At 38.4% G+C, this 25,506-nt stretch overlaps 2 protein-coding genes across 3 annotated transcripts; one reads left to right on the top strand and one right to left on the bottom strand.

The window, feature by feature from the left end:
* Window positions 1-357: 357 nt before the first annotated feature.
* On the top strand, window positions 358-10,963 carry gdi1 (GDP dissociation inhibitor 1). The gene is made up of 11 exons (XM_015003376.2): window positions 358-676; window positions 2,862-2,969; window positions 3,071-3,170; window positions 4,485-4,619; window positions 4,725-4,923; window positions 5,017-5,148; window positions 6,185-6,284; window positions 6,373-6,544; window positions 6,879-7,023; window positions 7,136-7,190; window positions 8,717-10,963. Exons 1-11 carry the CDS (start codon window positions 632-634, stop codon window positions 8,867-8,869), a joined length of 1,344 nt encoding a protein of 447 aa, XP_014858862.1. The 5' UTR covers window positions 358-631; the 3' UTR covers window positions 8,870-10,963.
* itih6 (inter-alpha-trypsin inhibitor heavy chain family member 6) lies at window positions 10,728-25,432 on the bottom strand. Of its 2 annotated transcripts, none has more exons than XM_015003393.2 (17): window positions 23,724-25,432; window positions 23,220-23,255; window positions 20,908-21,062; window positions 18,964-19,074; window positions 18,604-18,851; window positions 18,081-18,250; window positions 17,886-18,002; window positions 17,598-17,769; window positions 15,976-17,514; window positions 15,561-15,587; window positions 15,131-15,148; window positions 14,986-15,033; window positions 14,882-14,905; window positions 14,712-14,807; window positions 14,521-14,634; window positions 13,230-13,613; window positions 10,728-12,278 (listed from the first exon to the last, which is right to left on the bottom strand). In XM_015003393.2, exons 1-17 carry the CDS (start codon window positions 23,829-23,831, stop codon window positions 12,031-12,033), a joined length of 3,615 nt encoding a protein of 1,204 aa, XP_014858879.2. In that variant the 5' UTR covers window positions 23,832-25,432; the 3' UTR covers window positions 10,728-12,030. The 2 variants fall into 2 exon arrangements, with proteins under 2 accessions (XP_014858879.2, XP_087863255.1); XM_088007129.1 differs by having other exon boundaries at window positions 14,712-14,756.
* Between the last annotated feature and the right edge of the window lie 74 nt (window positions 25,433-25,506).

Genomic DNA, 25,506 nt, shown 5'->3' with positions numbered 1-25,506 from the left:
TCTACCCAACTCTGAATGGATCTAGTTACCAACTAAAATCAGAAGTTGTGAGGCAACATTTATGTGAAATTAATGTAATAATTATTGAACAGTAAATAAAAGTGATAAGAAAAACATACAATTTAATGATTCTTCATATATTTTTTGCAGCATTGTTTAATTAACATTTGGACTACACAGAACATATATTGTACAGAAATTAATTCAGCAAAATCATTTGAAACGTAAATGTTGCTTTCCAAGGCGAACGTTCCACTCACAATATGGCGGACGCGCTGACGCATCGTCTCTGCTTCGCTACGTCTATGGGAAGATGGGAGAGAGAGGAGGATGCGCACTATTTCCCGACGCGCAGTGACATTGTTCTCTATCGCTCCACGGACAGGGCCATCTTTGGTCGTCTCCGCCGGTGACAGTGTGGGCTGTATTCCCCATTGATCATTAATGTCCAATGATTAATAAATAACACGCACCGCTGAAGAGCCTTTTAAAGCAGCCACGCCTGAGAGAAAACACAGGAATTTTATTTCTCAGCTTCTTTTGTGGACCCACTGGCATTATTTCCTTCAGCACCCTTTCATTTCCCAAGGCTGAAAAAAAGAGGGCGAGACGGGAGAGGCGGTGATACAACATGGATGAGGAATATGATGTGATCGTTTTGGGCACCGGACTCACAGTGAGTAGAGACAAATAAACACAGAGTTTGTGAACTTTTTAAATGATTTCCCCCCTCCACACACAGAGACAGAGATAAGGCCTGCTATCGTTTCTGGAGTGAAAGCCTCAGCTGCAATTGTGCGCTGTGACATCAGATAATTGTGTTTGGATTTGCGCATTAGAAATATCGCTAAATAAAACTACAACTGAGCTCCTCGTCTGTCACCAAGAAGCACGCAGATCTCAGAGTCAGCTGGGTGATTTTTTAAAATATTTTTTTCTTATTATTTCGGCTGCAGACTGTGCTCAGTGTTGTGTTACGCCCTGTAGCATCTTTTAGGCGTAACCCTTCAGTGTGTCATGGTTCTCTTTGCATAGACAGGCCTCCATCCTGGGGTTGGCGCAGGCCTTATGGCACAGCTTTTTATTCACGGCTTTACTTTCCCTAAACACGCACTGCGACAGAAACACGCCGGCCAGGAAGATGTGATCGCTTCATATCCATCATGTTTGTATTTGCAGCTATATTTAGATAGGTTTAATGTGTCACACGCCTCTCTAACATTTATTTATATATTATCTAAAATAATAATAACAATGCGTTTAATAAAGAAAATAAAAACTATATTAAAAAACAATTTAATAAGATGTGATTAGAGATAATTCACTTAATAAGCACGGTATCTAAAACATAATTAAACAAGTTATTATTAATATTAATATTAACTTTCTATAGCCATGATAACCTTCAAATTCAATTTAATGTGTTTGTAACTCATTAGTTCAAAAATTTCAAATAGTTATTTATTGATAGTGATGGTTCTCCTGTAGCAGTCTGTATTACAGTGAATTTGAAGAAGCCTCTGACTGAAGAAACAGTTTTTTTCTAATACGGTCAGAGTTGTCCATAATTTCATTTATTTTATGTAAAGTCCTTTAAATTTAAGTAAAAAATATCCCTTTCCTTAGTTATTTATAACATACATGATCCAAAGACCCAATATATCTTTTTACATTGTTGGTTTTTTAATTTACTTATAGTTATTTTCAATAATAATAAAAGTTATTTTTCTATTCACTTATTATTTTGCACATATCCATGTAAAAGTTTCTGCTTTGATTTTTGACCATTTTGCATCTGGAAATGATAAAATTTATTCATGATTTTATGTAAAATCCTCTAACCTTAAGTAAAAAATACTCATTTATTAAATAATTTATAGCATAAATAATTCAAAGATCCATTATATTTTACCTGTAACAAATCCATGGCGAGTGACATTTTTAGTTATTTAGTAGTTATAATAATAATAATAATAATAATAATAATAATAATAATAATAATAATACTTACTTCCCTATGTACTTAACATATATTTTGCTTGTATATATGTAACATTTTCAACTTTTTGACCATTTTGAGGTTTGAAATGATCAAAAATGAAATAATTTGATTGAGTTTGTATAAAAGATCGATGGACGAATATTTTTTAAAGATTTATTTATATATATTTATCATTACCAGATAGCAAGTAGCTCAAACACTGCTAGGAGCAAATGAAGCTCCTAGCAGAACTTCATTTGCAGCTGTTTTTCCAATTGAACCGACTGAAATTATTACAAATGCTGGAGAGTCAGAGAAGAGGGGTGACGTTTAAAGATTAGATTATTAGTTATTGATCAACAAAATTTTTTTTACAGAGGTTATGAAACACAGTAGAATTGTGTAAAGTAACAATAAAATAACTAAATATACATTCAACAAGTCCTTTTATAAACGTGCCCTGTGCCAGCAGGGTGACTAAACAATTACAAAGTTATTTTATACTTTGGATCAACTCTGATCACATTTCTTTACAGAATATAGAAATTTCTTGTGCTGTGTTTGAAATAATTTGTGGTTAGTGTGAGGCGTCCCGTGACACTCAGCTCCTTTTTGGATGTAAAGATTTAGACTGAAACATTTATGTTGGGGTGAAATGATTAGTACTCTTTATGGTTATCATCATTGTTTTTGCTCGTTTGAAGACAAATTCTAGGATTTATTTTTAATATTGAACATCAAAATGCATTTTTTATAGAAGTTTGCAGTAACAGTGCAGCAGTTGTGTTCTGGTTGTGGTGGTGTACTGTTAGCTTTTGTTAGTTGATCTCTGGTTGTTTGTTTTCTGAGTGTTTTCTGGGTGTTTAAATGTTTCATGCAGGAATGCATTCTGTCTGGGATCATGTCTGTGAATGGGAAGAAGGTTCTGCACATGGACAGGAACCCTTACTACGGTGGGGAAAGCTCTTCCATTACACCGCTGGAAGAGGTACGGTGGACAACAAATCATATTTAAAGAATTAGTTTATCACATTTTTGTTAATTCATAAGAGCTGATTTAATTTGCTTTTTCTCTTTCATGTCCTGCAGCTTTACAAGCGCTTTACTCTCCCCGATAGCCCACCGGAGTCGATGGGCAGAGGAAGGGACTGGAACGTTGATCTCATCCCCAAGTTTCTCATGGCTAATGGTCAGTATCAGCTTAAATAAACTGCATTAAACTTTCCCGCTTTTTGTCACGTCACAGCCACAAACTTTATCTTCTTATTGGGATTTCCAACAGAAAGAAGCACAGTAATGGTTAAGTGTTCATATATTTGAACGGTCCAGTCAAAGTCCAGACTGAAATCCAATTACGAATGTGAAATTTGATGTGCACAGATGTTCTCCATCCAATTTTCCTGACACCGAGTTATGGTGAAAATATGTTTAAAGTTGGTAAAGACCCCCAAAAATACTTCCAACTGTAACTGTAATGAAAGATGGATCATGAATGCAGGCCTGTCACATTAATAAGGTTTCCTGGACAATAAATTATCCCAGAAGTTATTAAAATAAACAACAATGTTGTTATTTTGAGGCCATTTTCATGTAATATAATAGTAATGGCACAATAATGCAAGAATAGAATCTGAAACATCAATAAATTTTAAATTTTAATGAGCACTTAACACTGGAACTGAAAAACATTTTAAATATGGAAAGTAAATAAAGAAAACAACTCAAACAACAATTAGTTATGAAGTGTCTGTAAACAAAATCACCCTTCAAAAAATGGGTTAGTTGAGACCAAAGCACCAGACTGAAGACTTTTATCATCCAGGTTTTGGTAGAAAGACAAAAACAATAAATCATGCTAATGGAAATTATTGATCTTCTTTTAATTTATCATGTGATTAATTGATTTATTGCTTATTGCGACAGGCCTGTTCATGTCACAGTTTCAGCTCTTTGATCCATTTGAAAACCATTCTTCTCCTACTTCCTGTTTCAAAATCATGTGGTGTTTTGTGTTGGTTGTTCTGCTTAAAGTCTCATTAAAATACGGTGAGGCTTCCTGTTTTCCCAGGGATAATATTCGTTTCAAGGTCAATGTAGAAACTTAAATATCAAAAACGTAAGATAAAATGAGATGGTAATAAAATATTACCAAGTATTTTTAGTCTAGCTTTTTAATGCACTTGAAATAAGTGATAAGTAGGTCAAAAGTAACATTTCAGGAAGATATTGGAATTAGATTTGATTAAATAATTCCTTAAAAATTAATTTTAAAAAAGTACTAAAAGAATATTATTTTTACTTAAAACAATATATTTCTCTCATATTTCAAGTGAAATAATCTACCAGTAGAAGTAACACTTTTTAATAAATATTAAGGAATTAATGCTGAAAAAATATTTCAAGTGTACTGAAATATTTGCAGTTGAAATTAAGCCAAAAATACTTTCGTAAAATTTTGTGTTTTTGCAGTGAAAGATTCAAAGAACGAGTGTGTGTATTTTAGGTCAGCTTGTGAAGATGCTGCTATACACAGAAGTGACTCGGTACCTGGACTTTAAAGTGGTGGAGGGAAGCTTCGTCTACAAAGGAGGAAAAATCTACAAGGTGCCGTCAACCGAGACAGAGGCACTGGCTTCCAGTAAGACCCACAAAACTCCTCGGATACAAATTCACAAAGAGCTGCTCTCGTTTGTAACAGCTTCTTGGTACATTTTGAGATGAATCGTCTTATTTTAACGTCTAGATCTGATGGGAATGTTCGAGAAGAGAAGGTTTCGGAAGTTTTTGGTCTTTGTGGCCAATTTTGACGAGAACGACCCCAAGACCTTTGAGGGGGTTGACCCTAAAACCACCACCATGAGGGACGTCTACAAGAAGTTTGACCTGGGCCAGGACGTCATCGACTTCACTGGCCACGCCCTGGCCCTCTACCGGACAGATGAGTAAGAGTGGGAAAAAAGAAATTTGAAAAAAATTACAAATATTTCATGAATTTAATGTAAAGATTTACTTGATTGTTTTGTATCTGGATCCAGCTATCTTGACGTTCCCTGTTTGGAGACGATCAATCGTATCAAACTGTACAGCGAATCTCTGGCACGTTATGGAAAGAGCCCCTACCTCTACCCGCTGTACGGTCTGGGGGAGCTGCCGCAGGGATTTGCCAGGTTTTTAAATTATTTCTCATTGTTTATTCAAACTTTCTGTACAAAGGAGAAAAAAGCTTGTTCCTCTTTTATTGCATAATTTCACCCTTAAAATCAAACCTTTAGTTTGAGTACATTTATTCGGGAAAGAAACATTTCTATGTAAAGAAGTGATTTTTAACATATCACCAGTTGCACAATTACTGTTCCCCTCCTCGCCAGTGGTGGCGCTGCACCAAGAATTACTGAAGGAAACAACGTGAAAACCTCAGAAAAACAAAATGAACACAACTTCCTCCTTCACAAAATGTCAACAAAACTGGATAAACGATTTTACTGGTTGGAGGATTTCTCTTTTGTCGCTGGTAAAAACACTATGAGTGAATTCTCCCGCTAGCGATAGACTTGCATGTTTGTTTTTGTTGTATTTACCCAGAATGCCGTGCGCTGCTGTCCACTTCCTGCTTTCGTGTTTACAAACACATTCAAACTGCGCCAACTGAACCGAGACCAAGGTTTTTAGGCAAACTAGAGTTCACATTTTTGGTCCCAACCAAAGGTCGATTGCTCATTCACACCTCCCCAAATGAACCGGACTTTTCAGGCAAACGGACTGGAGTTTGAAAGAAGCAGATTAAACAGGGCTGGTGGGAGTACAGAGATTGAAATACAAATGCTCTAGAAAAAAATAAATGTGCGGAAAGTACACAAGATCCACTGTTAGATACAGCAGAGGATATTTGATACAATGGGACAGTTTTTTTCTAATTCAGCAGTTCTGAAAACTTTGTTCTTACTGAAAATACTGAAAATAGTTTCTTTAACTTTCTAGGTAACCACAGAATTGGTTACCTAAAAAAAGAATCAGATTTCATATCTGAACAGCTTAGTCCTTTTCAATCCTATAGAAAACCAGTGGTATATAAGTTTGTTGAAAACAGTTAACTTAATTTTTTGCTTCTGCAGTAACATAAGAATTAATTGTTTGAATTTATGTCTGTAAAAACAGTAAAGGTGAAAAAAAACTCAATTTAATTTGATTTAATTCGTCTGTTAGGCTGAGCGCAATCTACGGAGGAACCTACATGCTGAACAAGCCTGTAGATGACATCGTAATGGAGGGTGGCAAAGTGATTGGAGTGAAGTCAGAAGGCGAGGTATGACAGCGGGGGTATGTTATTATTTATGTAATAACTATAAGTGTCTTTAAACGTGATGTATGCATTTCTCTCCTGCTGTCTGCAGGTGGCTCGGTGCAAGCAGCTCATCTGTGACCCCAGCTACATCCCGGACCGTGTCCGTAAGGCGGGTCAGGTGATCCGGGTCATCTGCATCCTGAGCCACCCCATCAAGAACACCAACGACGCCAACTCCTGCCAGATCATCATCCCTCAGAATCAGGTCAACCGCAACTCTGGTGAGCATTACTGAATTACAACTGCAGGATCTGATTACGTTTGATTAAACGGCACATATTTACCAGAGGTAGATTCTTTTCAGTCATCTTAAAAATACAGTTAAAAATCTGTAATGTTGCATTATGTAATGTTTTAAAATTTATTTAAACATCAGTAAAACCGCATTATATAATAATTGACACAAAATGTGATAAAACTTATTTCAAGCTATACTCCATGTAATCAGCCAAAATGGAGGCACCTTTGTTAAAAAAGTCTGAATGTTTAAGTGGACAAATGATCTAAACCAGGTCTGAAGGGATTCTGATTGACTTTTTTGTTTTTATTGACCAGACATCTACGTCTGCATGATCTCTTACGCTCACAACGTGGCGGCCCAGGGGAAGTACATAGCCATCGTCAGCACCACAGTGGAGACCAGCGAACCCGAGGCTGAGATCGAACCGGCCTTGGAGCTCCTGGAGCCCATCGATCAAAAGTCCGTGCCATCTGTTGACACTTCGTGCTTTTATGCTTTAACAACCCAGCATCTGTAGGAAATGTTTTGATAATTAGCAAAAATATAGTATTTACTGTTTCTTTTTCCTCAGGTTTGTGGCTATTAGTGACCTTTATGAGCCCACAGACGACGGCACTGAGAGCCAGGTAAGATTATTTCCCTCTTATGTGTAGTTTTTGGTTAATATGCTAATAAAACAAAAGATCTTTGTTGTGAAATCTTTCAACATTCATGTGCTCAGCTTCAAACTATTACATTACATTCATGTCCTGGTGAATATTCTCTTTGAATTCACATTGTGAAATTGGATGTATCATGTAAATTTCACATTTTGCACATTTTTGTACTTCCATTTTGGTTTCTGCGGCTTCTAAAAGTTAATGTTTTTTGGTGTCTGGAAAATGATCCGTTTCAAAAACCTTTGGAATGTAACGTCACAAATCAGCAAGCACTGTCCATTACCTAGCAACCTCAGCGGAACCCATCCCATTACCTAGCAACCCCAAACAGACTGCCAGCACTTCCAGTTAGCTGCTTTTACCACTCTTATGCGCCGTACAATGGCTACTGGAAAAGACGAGTGTTCTGTTGTTGGCTTATCATTCAGAAGCTACTTGTTGCATTCTTGTTGGTTGTGCTGGAGGCTCTACTAATGCTTTTCAAAGATCTATGATTGCATAATTGTCCATCTCATTGTCGAAAAATTATTTTGTGAAAAAAAAGATTGAATGAACATGTTTTGTACATCACGCAGACCTCTTCAATGAAACACAATAGGTCACTTTTAAACTTCCAGGGATCAGATATTTTGCATTGCAGACTTCTGCAACTGCATAATGTATTTCCACTGCTAGCTGAGCAGTGTGCTCAGCTCGCACAGTGCTCAGAAAAAATATTTTTTCTAATATTTTATCATGCAAATGATTTCAAAAGTGAAAGTAAAAATGCAAAAAAAAAAAAACGAACTGCTTCTTAGACACCTGCATTTTTTCAAAACTGCTTTCAGCTCCAAACATCTGCTGCCTCAGTCTTAGTGCTAAGCTAGTGCTGCGTTAGCACCAGTTCATTAGCTTAAGCTGCTTAAGCATTGTTTTTTAATGTTTTTGATGTGTTAGTGTGTCTACAAACACTCTTTATGCAGGTCTAAATGTGAACAAATAAAGCATGGTTTTGTAAAATATCAAGTAGTGTCATATATATATATATTTATATATAAATGTGTAATTGGGCAATGTGATTTTCTTTTTAACCATCATGTTTTCTTTCATAGGGCTCATTTATTAATTTTTTTAGTACATATACATATTAAATTCTTTCTATGCAGTTTCTGAGGCCCCCACAGTGGGCACTGCCCGTTACCTAGCAACCCCAGCAAAACCCAGGCCGTTACCTAGCAACCCAACTGAAGTAAATGCAACCAGTTACTGCCCAACTCTAGCAATGACTACTTTGTCGAAACAGATTTTTTTGTATTATAAGGTAAAGCACTGTATTTTGCTGCATTGTCACTTTCTACCTTAAAATCCTCAAAAGTACAATATTTTTATTTGAAATTTAGAAGAAATGCTGTCATAAATTTGTAAAAAAAATAAAATAAAATTCACAACCATTTTTGAAAATCAGAGATAAAATGATACATAAATTGTCGTCGATTCTCACTGCTTTCTTCCAGGTCTTCGCCTCGAGGTCCTACGATGCCACGACTCACTTCGAGACCACTTGCAACGACATCAAGGACATCTACAAGCGCATGACCGGGACCGACTTTGACTTTGAGAACATGAAGCGCAAACAGAACGATGTGTTTGGGGAGGACGAGCAGTGAGGGCGGTCTGAGGGGTTTCTGGGAGCAGAAAAAAGAAGCGAAGGCGGAAAAGGAGCCGAGAGACGGCGTCTGCCTCCTTTTCTTTTCTCTTCCTCCCTCTCTCCACTCTCAATGAAATTCGCTCACAAAAGAAAACACATACATGCTTTTCAAACACTCCCTTCCTCTGACACAGAAAAGCAGGGTTGACTAGGTCTTTCTTTCAGTTGTGAAATATACAGTATAACCATAACTTTAGCTTCATCGTTAGGGGTGAGTTTTTGACTTGTTACAGATTTTCAGAACATTTCAGTCCGTTTTTGTCCGTCATTCTCATATCAGGCTTTTGCTGTTCGGCAGGTCTGAGCTTAACGTAAAATCCTCTCGCAGGGTCACCTCCAGTTGGCATGCATGCATCTTTTACACAGTAGTTATTGTACATAGACTGGATCAACTCAGCGGTTTAAGGACCGGACCGCTCCCATCAACCCTGCTTTCACTCCCCGTCTTTTACCTGCGTGACTTCAAACAGACGCCGCTCCTTTTTTGGCGAAAACTTAAATGTGATCAAACAGGCATATAAATGGGCTGTTCTGTCAACTGTTAGTGCTCACTTTTGCAACGCTGTTGTGTTCTCAGTGCAAGCAGGCAAGTTAATCAGTGGCTATACCTGTCGCCCTCCAACCCCTCTACATAAAAAAATAAAATAAAATAAACACTTTTCTTTGTCTGAGTTATGTAACAACAGTTTTGAAACTGAATAGTTTACTTTCTAACTTGTTAAATTATTAAAGAGTTTATTTCTATATAATGGGTGCACATTTCACTGGCTGAAGTTATGAAGTTTACAGAGCAGTGGTAGAAACTGTGGTCTTCAAGTCGAACTTAAAAAAAAAAGGGAATTCGTGGAAAACAAAGACCAGACGTTGGTTTGTGAATCTTTTTTGGGGGAATGGCCTTCGAAGAAGTGAAATAGGAATAGATTGGAATGTGGCATGAAGGAAAGACTGAATGTTGGGAATGTTGTTGGGTTCCTTTGCGGGGTTTTGAAGATGAAGACTGAAATTTCAGCTCTCGGTGGAACCACCCCGTCTTGTCTCGGTTGTTTGTTTGATCCCTTGTGTTTGACGTTGTTCCCTTTCTAGATATGAGGTGGAAGGAGGACTTTGTAGCGTAGACGCAGTCACACGTGCGACCCATTCTGAACGAACCGAGTTGCTTTTATTTAGCCTTAACGTCCGGTCCGTCTCCGACGCATGGACACCATCAGAAAAATCGACTGCTTTGTTTTAACTCAGAACGTTGTTTGCAGGTCAGTCTTGTGCCAAAATTGGACTTTTCTGTTATTGGCGACGATTAAAGTTCACATCAGCAGAGAGTGCAGAGCTGAAGGGAAATTGTTTTGTTTCATACCAGTTTAAGGGTTTTATCATACAACTAAGAGAAAACAGACAGGCTGCTGCTGTCATTTGCTAGAAAAGCGGCTTCATCTCATTTTACCGCCACCACCAACCCTCTACCAACTCCAAACTAATCTCATGTCTGTGTCTTATCCTTACAATCTATTTATTTAAATTCTTGCTGACGTCAAATGCTGACTCATTTTAAAATTTTGTTGCTCTAATTTGTTTATTTGCTGTGTCATATGTTATGTTTACCTTATTACGTGATCATTCCATGATTTAATGTTACGTCGTTAGCGTTCCTCTGACATGTTTTGGTGGAAGGAAAAATCAACCTCAGCCTTGAATTCACACTGTGCACCGTTCGGCTTCATGTGTGAAACGTCACCTGAAGAAAACTGGAATATTGTTTACCTGTTGTTCCCTCTCTCTCTCCTCACCATCCTCTCCTTTTTTATTTACTGAGAACAGAAGCCTTGTGTGGTGTTGCTGTTTTTATTTTCATCCAGTATGGCCTTTGAAAACCACTATCAACAACATCCCTCGAAAATTGACAAAAGAAATAGTCCAGGCTGAGTAGTAGAAAACTTACTGTCCTTGTTTGATCACTAGTATGTGAACAATACCTAATGTCTTGTGTAACAAATAAAACCAATTAAACTATGAAATGAAATGATAGAAAAATAAAAAGCACATGGCAAACCTGGAAAAAGTGCCTTGGATTTCTTTTTCATTTTCTAGGAATAATATAATTTCACATACATACAAAACCTTATACACTTGGACTGAACAGCTTAAGGAGTGATGCTTTTTTAAAATTACACATGATTTAGACAGAAAGGAATACTGTAGCGAATTAGGACCACTGTAGGATAAAAAAAGAGTAAATTTCTGACAAAAAAAACCCCTAAAATTTTAAGATTAAACTCAAAAATCTTTTCTAAAAAGGAAATTTATTTTGGAAAAGTAGAAAAATTGCTAGAAAAAAAAACTACAAAATTTTGAGAGATTAATCTCAGAAATGTTCTTGATATATAAAAAAAACAGGAAAAGATCAGAATTTAAAAAATCAAAAACTTTTTGACCTGGAATTTTTCTGAGTTTCAAAAGTGGAAATTTCTGAGTTTTTGTAGCATATTTTTGACTTAAAACTTTTTTTTCTCAAAATTTCGGGACTTTTAGCAAATTTCCAACTTTACAAATTCAGAAATTTCCTTTTGTTTTGTAGAAAATTTCAGACTTTTTTTAGCACATTTTTTGACTTGAAACTCTTTTTTTCACAAAAACATCTGATTAATCAAACATTATTTTTTTCTAGCAAATTTACAACTTTTCAAACTCATTATCAACTAGAAACTTTTTTAATCAGAAATGTACTTTGTTTTTTCTATCTGCAATAGACCTATTGTGCCATTATAAAGAACGACATATAAGATCATTCCAATAAATAACTTTCAAAGCGGCACCATAAATAGATGATCTGTTGTTGCCAAGCGACCAGAAGCACATCGAGTCTCTGTTACAGACACAAAGTGAATCCAGGGAGAGATAAAGAGCCTCTGTTCAGTTCTGTATTTGAGTAACTGTAGATTTTAACTATTATTTTCCTAACTTCTCCTTTCTGCCTCCAAGCTGCGCCACCCAGCCCTTCCTGTTTCACAACCGCCTCTGTCTGTCGTTTTTATCCAGCGGACTCCCAGTCAGCTTCGTCCTTTGTGTGGGTCCTGGTACCTGAGCCGTGCTGAGGGCCAGCAACAGGTGGAGTGGACTCGGCTCGGGTTACATATTGTTCACCACGTAACTCTCATAGGAGTGACTCAGCAGTCTCTCGATCTCCGCCTTGGGAACCACCCAGCATTTGCCCAGGTGGCGCTTTTGCACCGAGTCTTTCACCGTCTTGTCCTGTAAAGTCACATCCATCTGCTGTGCTGCCCACCTCAGGATTCCCCTCGCTTGAACCCTGTCTTTGTTTTTGGGGTGACGATCGGTTGTCACGGTTACAGTCATGTCAGAGTGCTGAAACTGGCCTGCAGGCAGATAAAGAGGAGCAATAATTAACTTTAACTACATTTCCTCACCATGAAATTATAATTTAAGGTTTTAAGTAACAGTGAAATAAACACAGAGCGTTTCTTCAAAGTCTTAAAAAGTCATAACTTTAATAAATGTTACTTTTAGACCTATTACAATCTTACAAATGCTCAGAATTTCAATGTTTTTGTGCCAGTGGCGTATATGTCCTTGGATTTGTAGTTCTAGCAAACTGGTTGACAAAAGACAAGCAAATAAAAAAGTCCTTGTTAATTTAGTCTCCATCAGCTTCTTCATCATGTTACGTTTTCATTTTCTTAACTCACACAGGTTTTTCAGTGGAGTATTAGGGCCAGGCAAAGAAAAATAAAATAAATAAGTAAAATTATCACAATAAAGTCATAACATTATGACTTTAGTCTGGTAATACTACAATTTTATTCTTGTAATATTATGATATTATTCTCATATTATTACAACTTTATTCTCATTATTATGACTTTGTTCTGGTAATACTACAACTTTATTCTTGTATTACTACTGCAACTTTATGCAGACAATCTGCATAAAGTCTGAATAAAGTCTAAATATTATGACTTTATTCTCATGTTATTATGACTTTATTCAGGTGGTAATATGACTTTATTCTCATATTTCTCTTTTTTCCTTTAACCTGGCCCTAATTTCATTCATAAGACATTTTTCTCATGTTATAAGTAATCTGCCAGTGCAACAAGTACTGACCAAAAATACTTGGTGAGATTTTGTGGTTTTGTAGTGAAAATTGATTGGTTAATGATTTTTTAAAATATGTTAAGTTAAAACTTAACCCTGGATGTGTTCCTCACCAGCTATTTTTCACCAAGAAGCAATAACGTTACTAAAACCAAAGACTCTGCAACTCAACATACCTGACAAAAGGTAAGATTTTAAGATCTCCTGCTTACCCAGAAGGCCTTGTGTCGACCTTGACAGCCCCCTTCCATCTGTGATGTAAAACCCCAGGTGAGCCATCTGCAGGTGGTTGGGGTGTTTGTAGTGATGGAACAGCACCAGGAAGCGCACTCCTTTCGCCAGCTCGATCCAGCAGCTCTGATGGTTGTCCACGGTTACAGTCATGCCCTGCCTGGTCACAGATCCTTGCTGATTGGTGGGGAGGATCTCCCTTCCTTCCCCATCCACTACCACCCCATCCAGCGTCAAGGTGATCATGATGTCAGCCGAACTGCCAGCCGGTAAGGAGATGGTGAGCCGGTCGAAGTACGTTCGGGAACGGAGTTCTGCTCCAGGCTTTGGTGGAGCCCCCATCAGGTGACCATCCACAATGATACCTGGAAGAGCAACACACACCCTGTGTATACTCCAAAATAGACACTAGGAGGTGCTACAGCACTGGTTCCTTTTCCTCTGGAAAAAAAGGTGCCCTTCTGAAATTTTTTATTATTTTCAGTGTATTGTGTGTGACTCGAGAGAGCACATGACTGATCAGAAATAGGTAAATACATATATTATTCAAGTAGTGCCTTTAAAAAAACCCTCATATTCCTAAAGAAGCTGGTGGTTCAGTGTGATGCACAAGGTGCCTTTTTTTTCCACTTGAGCCCCAGAATGTCTCTGTACGTCTGCATTTTGCATTTAAGATAAAAATAAATAAATAAAAAAAGCCTTTATCTATAAATATGTTCTACCCTGAACTCAACTGGCCTAGTTTTAGCTTTACCTGGTTCAAATTCTAACAAAAGGTATATAAAAACACTTACAAAGCACCTGTTTATGTCTAATTATTATGTAATTAATTATTAATGGAGAAAGGGATGAGCCTTTCCACATAAAATAGAGTAAAATAGAAAATACTTTATTGATCCCCAAAGGGAAATTGCTTATATGCCAACAGCTACTCCAATCTAAGTGTTAAATATTGGTGCATGCAGAAAAAAAATAACCATATACAAAATATATATATACAAGTGTGATATTGCATACATGTTGAAGTATTTTGTAGCTGCAGATGAAGGCTTTGCTTCAAATGATCAAGCGTTCACAAAAGGAATGCTATGCAAATGCATTTTAGACAATAAAACGTGTATACAAAATTAAAATTTTTGCATTTTTATTAAGTATTTCTAACCGTGTATAAAATATGCTTAAGTGGTTAATGAAAAATCTGCAGAACCTACAAATTTTTACTCGATTAATTGTTAGAATAAGCAAATGTTAGCAATTGAATCGAATGCTTACCTCGCTCTGGATCCTCCAGAAGTCTGAGAACGTCGTTGGCTCTGCCGTCCACAGTGAAACACAGATCCTGGTGCAACTTTGGAAGCTGGACCACAAAATGAGGATCTCCATCCACTGCAACAGAGAATTCAGCAGCTAAACAAAGCCAGACGTCACGACTTTGAGATGTAAAATAATTAATAAATCCTGACCTGATGAGGAGAAGAGTCTCACAGAGTTCAGTCTGGATTGAGGTTCTAAAAGGACAAGACATTCAACTAAAGGACAGTCCTCCTCACTCCCAAGCACTGAAACCAATGACAGGATTTCTATTGCAGAGAACAGCACTACTATGGATTACACTCTCCTTTGAAATACTCACCAAATGAATCACTGCTGTCGTCCCCTGAGAAAACACAGGAATGTTTTCAACGTAAAACATCAGATGTTTAATTTGTTTTACCAAATAAAAAAAAATTAACTTACAGGTGTCGTAGCCGATATCGTAGTCATAATTATATGTTGCATCAAAATCTGGCAAATAGAAGGAGTCATTGAAAAACAAAAAATAATCACTTTTACTGCTTATGTGAAAAGATTTTGTTTTAAAATGAAGAGTTGTTGCCCATACCTGTAACAAGATTCAGATCTATTCAGAAAGAAAAGAGTAGAAATTAGTTAAATTCTTGATCACAAGCAGGTTTTCCAAATTAGAAATAGGTTTATAAAACCTGAGTGAAGTTGGCTTCCCCACCTTCTTCAAATTAAACTAATTGATTTGTGCAAGGTTTGCTCTCATTTTAAAGATATTAATATTAAATGTTTCCAGAGGTGATCAAAGGTCAACTAGCCCAGCTATATTTACAAAATGGATGGCTGACCTTTGATGACCCCTCGAAACATTTAGTAACACCTTTAAAATGACATCAGAACAAACAAAATGTAGCATAGACATTTGACACCAATTTCGTTTGAATAAAAGAAAACAGGAGGAGCCAATGACACTCAGGTGATGAACAACAAAATAAAATCTAAATAGATTAGAGGCAAATGAAATGTACCTTCACTTTGAATGGAGGTAGAGACATCTAGGGGAGAAAGAGAGGATTTATTTTGAATTAACAATAGCAGACAGTAGCAGCGTTTCCATTACAAATGTTTGTAAAACTCTGTCAGTAGTCCGCTATTGTCGAAAAAACACAACTTCCCCAACTGTGGTGTTTCCATTTAACAAGAAACGCAATTAAACTCACGTGTGAATACGTTTGCGCCAGTGGCAACATCTGGTTTGTGATCAGCGTTTCCATTGCAGTTTTGCAAAATAAACCAATTTCGATAAGGCCAAAAAAACTATCCTAACACCAAAACTTTTTATGGAAGAGTTTTTTTTTTTATTGCCGCGGGTTTCCATTATTATCAAAATGTTAAGTTACGCAATGACTTGGTCAATGGAAATGCAGCTACTGTGTTACTTACCCAGAAGTCCGGCTGCTTCCCACAGTCCTGGTCCTTCTGTAACACCGGGCATGGGAGCAAAGGTTCCCAACACCAGGGTGGCAAAGCTCAGATTGGTGTCAACGTCTAGAGTTGAGCTGTTGTGTCCAACGTCTGGCGGTGAGGCCGGGGTGGGCGAGCGCAGTGTGGCTGCAGGAGTTTCAGACTGATGAAGATCTGGGCCAGACTTGGTGCGATTCTCCACCTCTGAAAATGGCCCTGATGTTTTCCCAGGACCGGTTCTCCTTGTTCCAGCTTCAGGGTCGGTTCTGGATGAAGTGAGGTGTGGTGAAGTGCTGGTATCCAATGTTTGCATAGCTGTTGTCGTTGGGATAGTGGTTGTTTTGCCAGGAGCAGGAGGCTGTGCGGTTTTTAGAGCATTTAGAAGAGAAGTGGATAACTTTGGAGAATGAAGGGGTGTTTTAGGATCATCCTGGGAGGCAGCAAGTTTTTTTCCAGAGATTGTTGCTGGGGCAGTTTTGATAGGACTGGGACTTGGGTTTATGGCTGTTTTTTTGGCTGGTGGAGCCTTTGTTTTAGCCAGGGACACTGGCAAAGGCTTAGTTTTCTGTTTATTTGCAGGTTGTTGAGGTGGGTGTGGTTTGGCTAACCTAAGGCTGGGCTTTCTGGGAACTCTAGTGGTTAACATTTCGATGGGGCGCGCTGTTGTTGCTGTTGTTGTTATTGCTGTGGTGGTGGTGCCAGTAGTTGTGGGTTTCACAGTGGTCAATGCCTGAGCTGCTTCATCTGCATCTGGCTTTACAACAACCAAAGAAGTGACTGGGGTCACAAAGTTATATTTGAGGGAGAGGTTGGTGGCTTTGTCTGCCAGTAACCTTTGAGTTGCAGGGTCAGTTGCATTGAGTTTGCCCAGTAGTAGCTCTTTGATGGTGAAATATGCCCAGAGACGACGCACAAAGTTGGACACTCCTTCCAACTCTCCTGAGCAGTTTAAAAAACCTCTACTCCCATTTTCTTTTGCACTGGAAATAAGCACATTATCTTCCAGGCTTATGTTATGCTTTGAATCGGTTGCTGAGACTGACACCTTTAAGTCTTTGATTCCAGGTTTTACCCTTCCTGCCACAACTAACTCCGAGCCTTGGAAGTAGTTTGGGAACAGGGTATGGGTGATGTCAAATGCCTGATCGTCCATGTAGGAAAGCTGGACGTCTGACAGCAAAGGGTTGGCCACTTCATCATAGAAACCCTTCAGCTGCAAAGCTGCATCTGCTTCCTCATACACCATCCTGGCCACACCTCGATTCTCCAAAGCCAGGCGTCTTAGGAGAAGGAAGTCCGCGTCATCGCCAAAGGCAATGCCAAACAGAGTAACCGAGCCCAATGCCTTCTTGGCGTTATTAAGGATGGTGTCACCAGATGTCACTCCAGTGGTCGCTTCCCCATCTGTCAGAAAGATAACCAGGGGAACCCGCTGGGATGCAGGGCGGCTGGAGAATCCAGAGGATGACGGGTTAACAAGCTGGGCAGCAGATAGAAGAGCTGCGTTGATATTCGTCCCTGATGCGACAGTAAAGTCAACACAATCAGTTTTATTGGCAAAACAACATACATTTGATGCAAGGCATCAAATTTCAACTCACATCCTTCTGCATTAATTCTCTTCACAAACTCTTTGGCCTCTCGCACGTTCTGCCGAGTTGCTCGCACTGTTCGACCTTTCTTCCAAGTGTGAACCTTATCTGAGAAGGTGATGATGTTAAAGTGGTCTCCTTCTCTAAGGTCTCCAAGGATGGTATTCATCGCCTGCTTGGTCTACTGACAGAAATCAATGGTGTCATTGACCGACTTTTGTCTTAAGCAGAAAAAACAGAAAAGTAAAGCTATTTTAGAGAAAGTATTTCATCTTCCAGATGCTTTCTCCTCTTTACCTGCTTTATCTTGGTGCCTATCATAGACCCACTGACATCTATGACAAATATAATATCCTTGGGAACCACTGGAAGCCCTCTTGGTGCAAAGAAATGCACAAAGTAGCCATCATACACCTAACGGGTGTGAGAAGTCAAAGATTTAGTGAGATTCAAGTGACTTTGACAAACCAGAAGTGGAACGATGTAGCTGACCTGAACGTCACCCAAGAGGTCTTTGAGCTCCACATCATACTGAATGATGAAGTCTGCATTTAACCCTTTGGGGGATGCGCTCGTTTGCTGCTGTAGAGTTGGGTTGTAGTAAATTCTAGCACAATTATCGCTCTGCTCAACCCGAGTGGAGGCAGGAGGGCTGGAGTCACCTGAAGGAAAGCAGTGATTCATCAGGCATATTGATGAACTTTAACAATTAACATGCTAATTGAGGTATGTAATATCTAAAATCATTCTTTGGAAAGGATCTATAGTCAAAGCTGTTGACATTTTGCCTTGGAATAGGTCAGAGCTGCTGATTGTCAGTTAATTAATTGCATTATTATATATTTATTATTCCCTGGAATATATACACAAAATTCCTATCTTTTATGGTGTCTGAATTTCCAGACTTTTGGAATTTATTCTCATAAACACAGTGGACACTTGGCAACGTACCAAGTGATATAAAACTAGTATTCAGTGATTTTTCTGTTTTAAATTATACTTCCTGGCGTCTTACCCAGGGCAGAGTTCGACAGCAGTCGACTCGTCTTCAGAGGAAGAGCTTTGATGAAACTGATCCCTGTCCTTTCATGTATGCTGACGTCCAATGTGAGGTTCTGCACCGGCTGCCCGGTCCTCAGACCCAAACTGAGCTCGTAGCGGCCGAGTCGACGAGGTAACAATTCCTCGTAGGTCAGGACGAAAGACATCCGGGTTCCCGACGGGACGCTCACTGCTACACGAAACTTCTCGATTTCCCTTTCTCTGCATTGACAAAACGAATAAGTTCAGGTAGTTTTTAAGAAGCTCTACGAAACAAAGATGTAAAGAAAATTTATTTGCTCACAAGAAGTTTAAAAAAAAAAAAAAAACTAACTTGGTGGCGACAAGTCCGGCTGTTTTTCCTTGCTTTTTAGCGGCGTCGTAAATTTTCCTGGCTGCTGCTCTTTCCTTCACTTGGGCAACATACACCTTACCATTGGAGGCACTGTGGGATAGAGGGAAGAGGAGAAAGAAGCAGCTCTTTGTGTGATGCACAGTAGCCAGATTATGTTACTTTTAGTGGACTGAAGTGAATTTTTGAGAGAGATTTACTTTATTTTGCCACTTGTTTAGTAAAGCAAACGTTCATGCCTTATGAGGGTTGGGAGTTTTAAATGAAAAAAAAACAACAACAACCTTGAGGTACTTTGATCTTCTCAGGTTGATCTATAAATACTCTCAGTTCTAAAAGACTGAAGATCTATGATGTCATGTGACAGGGTGTCACTTTAAGGTCATGTCTTTTAAGTGAATATTTCTAATGAGCAAAAAGGTGCAACTAAAATCAACTGGGTCTTATTGGACACAGAGCAGAAATCACATAAGCGGAGAGTGGAAAGTGTGTGTGTGCCGGGTGTATTTATGCATGTGGCTGGCTTAGTGGCTGAGGAAATGACTGAACATCACACAGAACACAGACTTCTTAGTTTCACACACAAAAATGCCAAAGAACCAACGTAATGGTCTGCCACACTAATTTCCCTCAAGGTATCTGGAGATAGGGCTGTTTTGGTCCTGTGTGTGTGAAAATATGAGAAAAAAGCTCACACATACTTAAAATATTGACTCCACATGCGAAGTCTACATCCACCTATGCATGTAGTATACAGTAGATGTAGGCTTGTGTGGAGTAAGTGTATGAAAACTGGCAGGCTGCCTCAGTAAACGATGTGGGGAGAAAAAAGGGGTGACTGGGCCAACCTCTGTCATTTTCTCTGTTAACTTTCTGACTTCCATTTACAAAGCCTGGTATTCATTCAGCTTCTGGTTTCCCCTCCTCCTGACCTGCTTCCGCTCCCAAATCCAGCAAAGCCCACTTGTTTGTTTTACTTATATTTAGCATTTTAAAATGGAATAGATGCCAGGCTGTTTAGTAATGGAATCAAAGTTCTTTATGCCATTTATCCAAACGTTTATCTCTGGATTGTGGCTGTCATCAAGAACATTTCTGATATCCGTCTCAGTTTAGTCCCAGTGGCTATGAAGATTTGAAATATGTGAATTTTAGCTCAATTTGTGAAACCAAAGGGCCCTTTGTGACATAAATATGTTATCTATCCCCAGAACCAGAATCAAATATGGAGAAACAGCCACAAATCTGGAAGAAACTTCCAGAAAACTGCAAAACAGCTGAAACACTGAGTTCCTTTAAATCAAGACTAAAAACCCGCCTGTTTAGAGCAACATACATGAGAAATTACCAACTTTTTGATGTGGATGTGTATTGATGATTTTTGAAGCTGTGACTCAAATTGTTCCTCTTTAGGTCTAAAGATAACTTTAGTTTTTTTCTGTTTAGCTGAATAGAGCTGTGGCATATTGACTTGTTCTAAGCATCTTTTCTGCTCTTGAACTGGTTCACAGTCACATGGTAACATCATAACGTAGAGCTGTATATCATCTGCACAGCTGCGGCAACTAATCTGATAACTTCTTCTATTCAAATCTTAAGTCGTGTTTTCATTAACTATAAGAGGAAAATCTTCAAAATTAATACAAAACTTGAAGACATCAATTAGTGCGTAATTAATCTCTGTAATGTGTTTCACTTAGTGAGTTACCAAAATAAACTGTTAAAATAAAATAAAATAAATCCCAGTGTAATATCCCAATGTCTTTTCAAATATTACAGTGTTCCTAAATATTTGTATATTTTCTGTTTTTTTTAAATCATGTTTTAATTTTTATGCTCTACCTTTATGTGTTTGTGGAAGGGTTTTAATACTTACAGTAGGAGCTGAAACATGCAGATAAAATGAATTTGTTTTGGTTTTCTTACATGGTAAAGTTGGAGATGAAAGCTGATGAGGGCAGGTCCACCTCAAACGCTGCCTCTTTAGTGATGGGCAGCTGGTTCCACACCGAACTCTGGATCGTTGTGACAGCGTAACGAGACGCCACCGAACACCTGACATGGTAGTCTGTGACCTTCAGCTGGTGGCACAAAGAACACGCATGACAACACAAAAACTTAAAATAAAGGAGGATTTTTATCTATCAGAATGTAAACACAATATTCTGAGCCAAAGTCTTTGGAAAACAAAGATGCATTTAGTGTCTTGTAAAAGTATTGTGAGCTTTAACATATATTTCTATCTCAGAACTATAACTTTTTTGGGACTTTATATAACAGATCAACAATAAATAGTAAATAATTGTAAAGTGAAAGGAAAACTAGCTTTTTAACAAATAAAATGTTAAAAGTGTTGCATTCCTCTTGACTCTTACACCCCTAAACAAATCTGAGAACAACCAACTTTCTTTATAAGTCTTAGATAATAAAAAATATTACCCTACGTTTTTAAAGTCGTACATAACACTGGCTAATCCATAATGTGAAAACGGAAAGAATATAGCAGAACTGGAGCCTGGTATACTCAGACATTGGGAAATGATTCCTTCCTGGGGGGGGGTGGACTTTGCTGAAGTTTTAAATTTTACCTAGTTGATAACTTTTGTCTGTGACATGTGTAATTAATGTGGCAGTTTGACGCTATGAAGCTATGGCGTAAATTTTATGCCACCACTCATGTAAACAAGCATCTATCATTGGCTGCTAATGTTAATTAACATCCATATTTAGTTCTTTCTGTGCTTTTTAAAACAATTGTTCAGGTACCACTATCTAATCAAATTTCTCTCGCAGTACACTGGAAATTCACCCAAGGTTGCAGACTCGATTGTTTTGCTGCTACTACAAGGCTGAGTAGCCATGGCAGTTAAACACCATGATGTCAAACAATGCCATGGAGAAACATTTTTTCCTCCACAAATCTGACCTTTGTGGTGCCGAGAAGAAGCCCATAAAAAGTCATGTGGATAGAGCCAGAAACACAGTTAGAGACTACAAATGGTGATGAGGTTCACCTTCCATCAGTTCCAGTCACCAGAACTGCAATGCAATGGTTTAGGTCAAAGTCCAGGCCTAAATCCAGTCTGCAGAAAGACTCAAATGTTGATGTTCAAACACTCTCCAACAAATCTGACAAGGTGCAAGTATTTTGGTTTTTGCAAAAATGATTGGGCAAAATGTTGATGATTAGATTGAGGAATGCTGCAACTTCCATGTGTCTCTGCCAAACAGAACTCGATAGAACCTGACTGCATGTCAAGGACCCCACAATCTGACATTTGATTTAGGTGTGCTGGGTCAGACTCAGGTCCATAATCCCAGTAAGATGCATTAAAATTTGTGGTTGTACCCAAATCTGAAAAAGTCTGAGGAGTAATGGTAATCTTGCAAGTGAAATGTTAAGTTTGGCACCTAGCATTACCCGCAGCTGGTGAGGTTTGACACGGAGTTGCATTTTCAGTTTCTTAAACAGTATAAAGCAATTATGTGGCTTGTGGGTTTACTCTTTAAAACAAAATGTGTGACGGTGCCCTCGTTTAACCACTGAGCCGTTACCTTGACGTTTTTAGCAAAACAACTTAGATTTTCCCAATTTTGCAATCTTGTACTAAAATTAGATTTTTTCCCTCCATGCTTTTCTTCCTCTATTTAAGTGTGTTGCAACTCAATAAAGCAGATTTTAGACACAAGTATGAACTCTGTCTTAGTGGAGCTATTTTAGTATGTGAGTAAGCAGAAAGAAAGGAAGCAGTGTTGTTATCTTAAACTAACTGTGCCAGTCTGAGATGCATCACTTTGGTGCCCTTCCCTTGTTTACTTATGGGACGTTGGCGCCTGATCTGGTTAGTGTGGGCCACATGAGTCCATTACGAGGCGACATGAAGGAGGAGGACAGCCACTCCAGGCCTTCAACTCACTGGTATTTAAGAACGCTGTGGTTTGTGCTACACAGACAAGATTAGTTAGCCCTGAAGCAAACTGAAGGTAAAAGCCACAGCGGCATGACTCAAAGTACCAGAAACGTCTCTTTATGTTTTTAAAGTTTGGACGTCTTGGTTAATCTCTCTCTCTCTCTCTTTCTTACTGTTTATTCAATGTCACATGCTGTTTTTATTTTGTTTTTAATTATGTAAAGCACCTTGAAATGCCTTGATGCTGAAATGTGCTATGCAAATAAAATTTGATTGATTGATTGATTGATTTGGTGTTGTGTGTCAGTAGACTCAGTTGAAACTCACCACTGGTTTTGCTGGTTTGCTTTGACGTTTTGTTCTCTGGAAAAGAACAGACAAAAACATCATCAGGTATCTAGTGTTATGCATTTTTGGGAATCAGTGCTATACAGAAATGCTGAACTGCACAATGAATTAGGTCAAAACTGGGTTAATTGCGCCACCAATCTGAGCAAATGAGGGTTGGGTCAAGATCTTATGTCAAAACAGGTTGAATTAGCCATTCATGAATGAATGAATGAAGGGGAAGTGGAACTGGAAATAAATGCTCTCACTGTACACAGGATTGCACGCTCTGCCTCCTGTTAATTCTGCACACAAGTCCGTGCTGTGTCAGTCCATTACCAAATATCCTGTGCATTGGTGGGACTTAAACATAAACAACCTGCAGGGTGGAAACCCTTCACAGGAAAAATATTATACAACCTATACCAGATGTAAATTACTCCTTTATTTACTAAGTCTAGGCGTGTTCCAGAAAGTTGCATAAAAATTTAAATATATCCTTACCTGGAATTGGAAATTCCTCCTAAGATGCGTCTTAAAATCCCCCGATAATCCTTCTTGTACGCAGTAATAAACGCAAAGAAGGAAACATTGAATCCTCAAAACCTTCATGCTTGCAACGATTCAACCTTTAGATTAAAATCGAAGAAAAACGTCCGGTGATCTCACGTTGGGCGCATTTTACACAAGCTACAAGCGGGAGTAATTTTAGCTCCGATCCATGTGAGAGCGCCCTAACAATGATACCTGATCAAGAGTTACACCTGCGATAGGTGAGAGCAAAAGAAAAGCTGTTCAGACTTCAGAGGGAGGTTTGCGCCAGTCCTGATGCGCGGTTTGCGCACGGCTCGGGTTCACACATGCTGCCACCGAGGTCGGAGAGAAATGAGGGGTGACTGGAACCCGGCTCCAAGGTTTGGATGAAAACGCCTCCATCTCCTCCCCTTCCACTGCTGGTTTGAAAAACCTAAATAAATAAATCCGTGCAGCAGCGGTTGAGACCTATTGAAGTTTGCGAATGTATTTTCTCACCTCACATTTAGTCAGATAAATAAATATCTGGCTCTGTTAGTTTCTGTCCAGTAGGTTCCCAAAACGCACCAACTCAACCCTCCTACTGACCCAACATAGATTAACTGCCAGAGAGAATGGATGGATTAGAAAATGTAAAAAGTTTTATCTCCATTCAGCGAAAATCCTCATGAGAACGCCCTTCATTGTCACGTTATTTAAAAACCCAATACGCTGAATTTAGACAATTCTGTGAATTACTGTAATGTCACATTAATGTTTAAATGTTTGAAAGATCATTTTCCTCAGAGGCTTCGCAAAACCACGGCGTATCAGGGTCATTGTAGATTAAAAAAAATTAGATTTAGATCTAGAAAAAACAAGAATATTTCTGAGTTTCAAAAGTTGGAAAAATTGTAAGGAAAAAAACCAAGAAGTAGCGGTGATGAGGTGAATGAGAACGATCAGAACGCAGGCAGACCCAGGTTGTGATGATTATGAAGAATTTTAATGAACAGCTCTGCAGTCCAGTAAACAGGCAGCACGGCAGAGAACAAAGCGAGCGCTGAACACCGGTAGCAATAGAGTTAAGACTGATAATGGGAGCTGACGCCGACACGGGACTTAACCTGTTCTACTGTGACTGACAGACTGCGGCCCGACAAGAGACAGAGACAACAGCTGGACTTAAATACACACGGGGTAATCAAGGGAACGAGACACACCTGGGAACAATCAGGGGCTGACAGGACAACACAGAGACTCACAAAAACAGAAGCCAAAAATAAACACACAATGAAAACCCAAATCCTCACAAAGACATTTTCTAGAAAAAAGCGTTGACATTTTTATTTTCCAAACTCAAAAATTGTCGACTTTTTTTCTAGGAAATTTGGGAGACTAAATTAAAAAAAAAATTAAATGTTTTTTGTTGCAGATTTTAGACTTTTGTCCTTTTTCTTGAATTTTTTTAGATTGATTTCTAAATTTGGGGGGAAGTTTTGGAGTTTAGAAATTTCCTGGGGTTTTTTTCTGGTTTTAATTTCCATTTTTTTCAGAGTTTTGGAACTCAGAAATGTCCTTGTTTTTGTTTTTTGTTTTAATACAATAAAAATAAAAACTATCTGGCCCCGATTCACCGTCATAGCTTCAGTTACAGCCATAATAGCAAGAATGGTGTCAAACGGTTATTCTCCAGAAAGATGAACATCCTAAACAAAACAATACATGTGTCATGCATGAACCAGTCAAAGTCCAGATGTAAATCTTATAATCA

This window comes from Poecilia mexicana, unplaced genomic scaffold (assembly GCF_051168715.1).
Source record: "Poecilia mexicana isolate PSO_F unplaced genomic scaffold, ASM5116871v1 scaffold_7, whole genome shotgun sequence".
In the NCBI taxonomy this organism is placed as follows: Eukaryota; Metazoa; Chordata; class Actinopteri; order Cyprinodontiformes; family Poeciliidae; genus Poecilia; species Poecilia mexicana.
The sequence above is the reverse complement of the archived record's forward strand: the minus strand, read 5'-3'. Positions and strand labels throughout refer to the sequence as shown.

Bases quoted from the DNA above. Each gene is read 5' to 3' on its own strand.
- gdi1 (XM_015003376.2), top strand. From the start codon at position 632: ATGGATGAGGAATATGATGTGATCGTTTTGGGCACCGGACTCACA. The intron at 4,620-4,724 runs GTAAGACCCACA...TTTAACGTCTAG, and splicing joins GACAGAGGCACTGGCTTCCA to ATCTGATGGGAATGTTCGAG. The intron at 7,024-7,135 runs GTCCGTGCCATC...CTTTTTCCTCAG, and splicing joins CTGGAGCCCATCGATCAAAA to GTTTGTGGCTATTAGTGACC.
- itih6 (XM_015003393.2), bottom strand. From the start codon at position 23,831: ATGAAGGTTTTGAGGATTCAATGTTTCCTTCTTTGCGTTTATTACTGC. The intron at 18,852-18,963 runs GTTAGTTTTTTT...TTGTCAATGCAG, and splicing joins GCCGGACTTGTCGCCACCAA to AGAAAGGGAAATCGAGAAGT. The intron at 15,588-15,975 runs GTAAGTAACACA...TTTCTCCCCTAG, and splicing joins GGAAGCAGCCGGACTTCTGG to ATGTCTCTACCTCCATTCAA.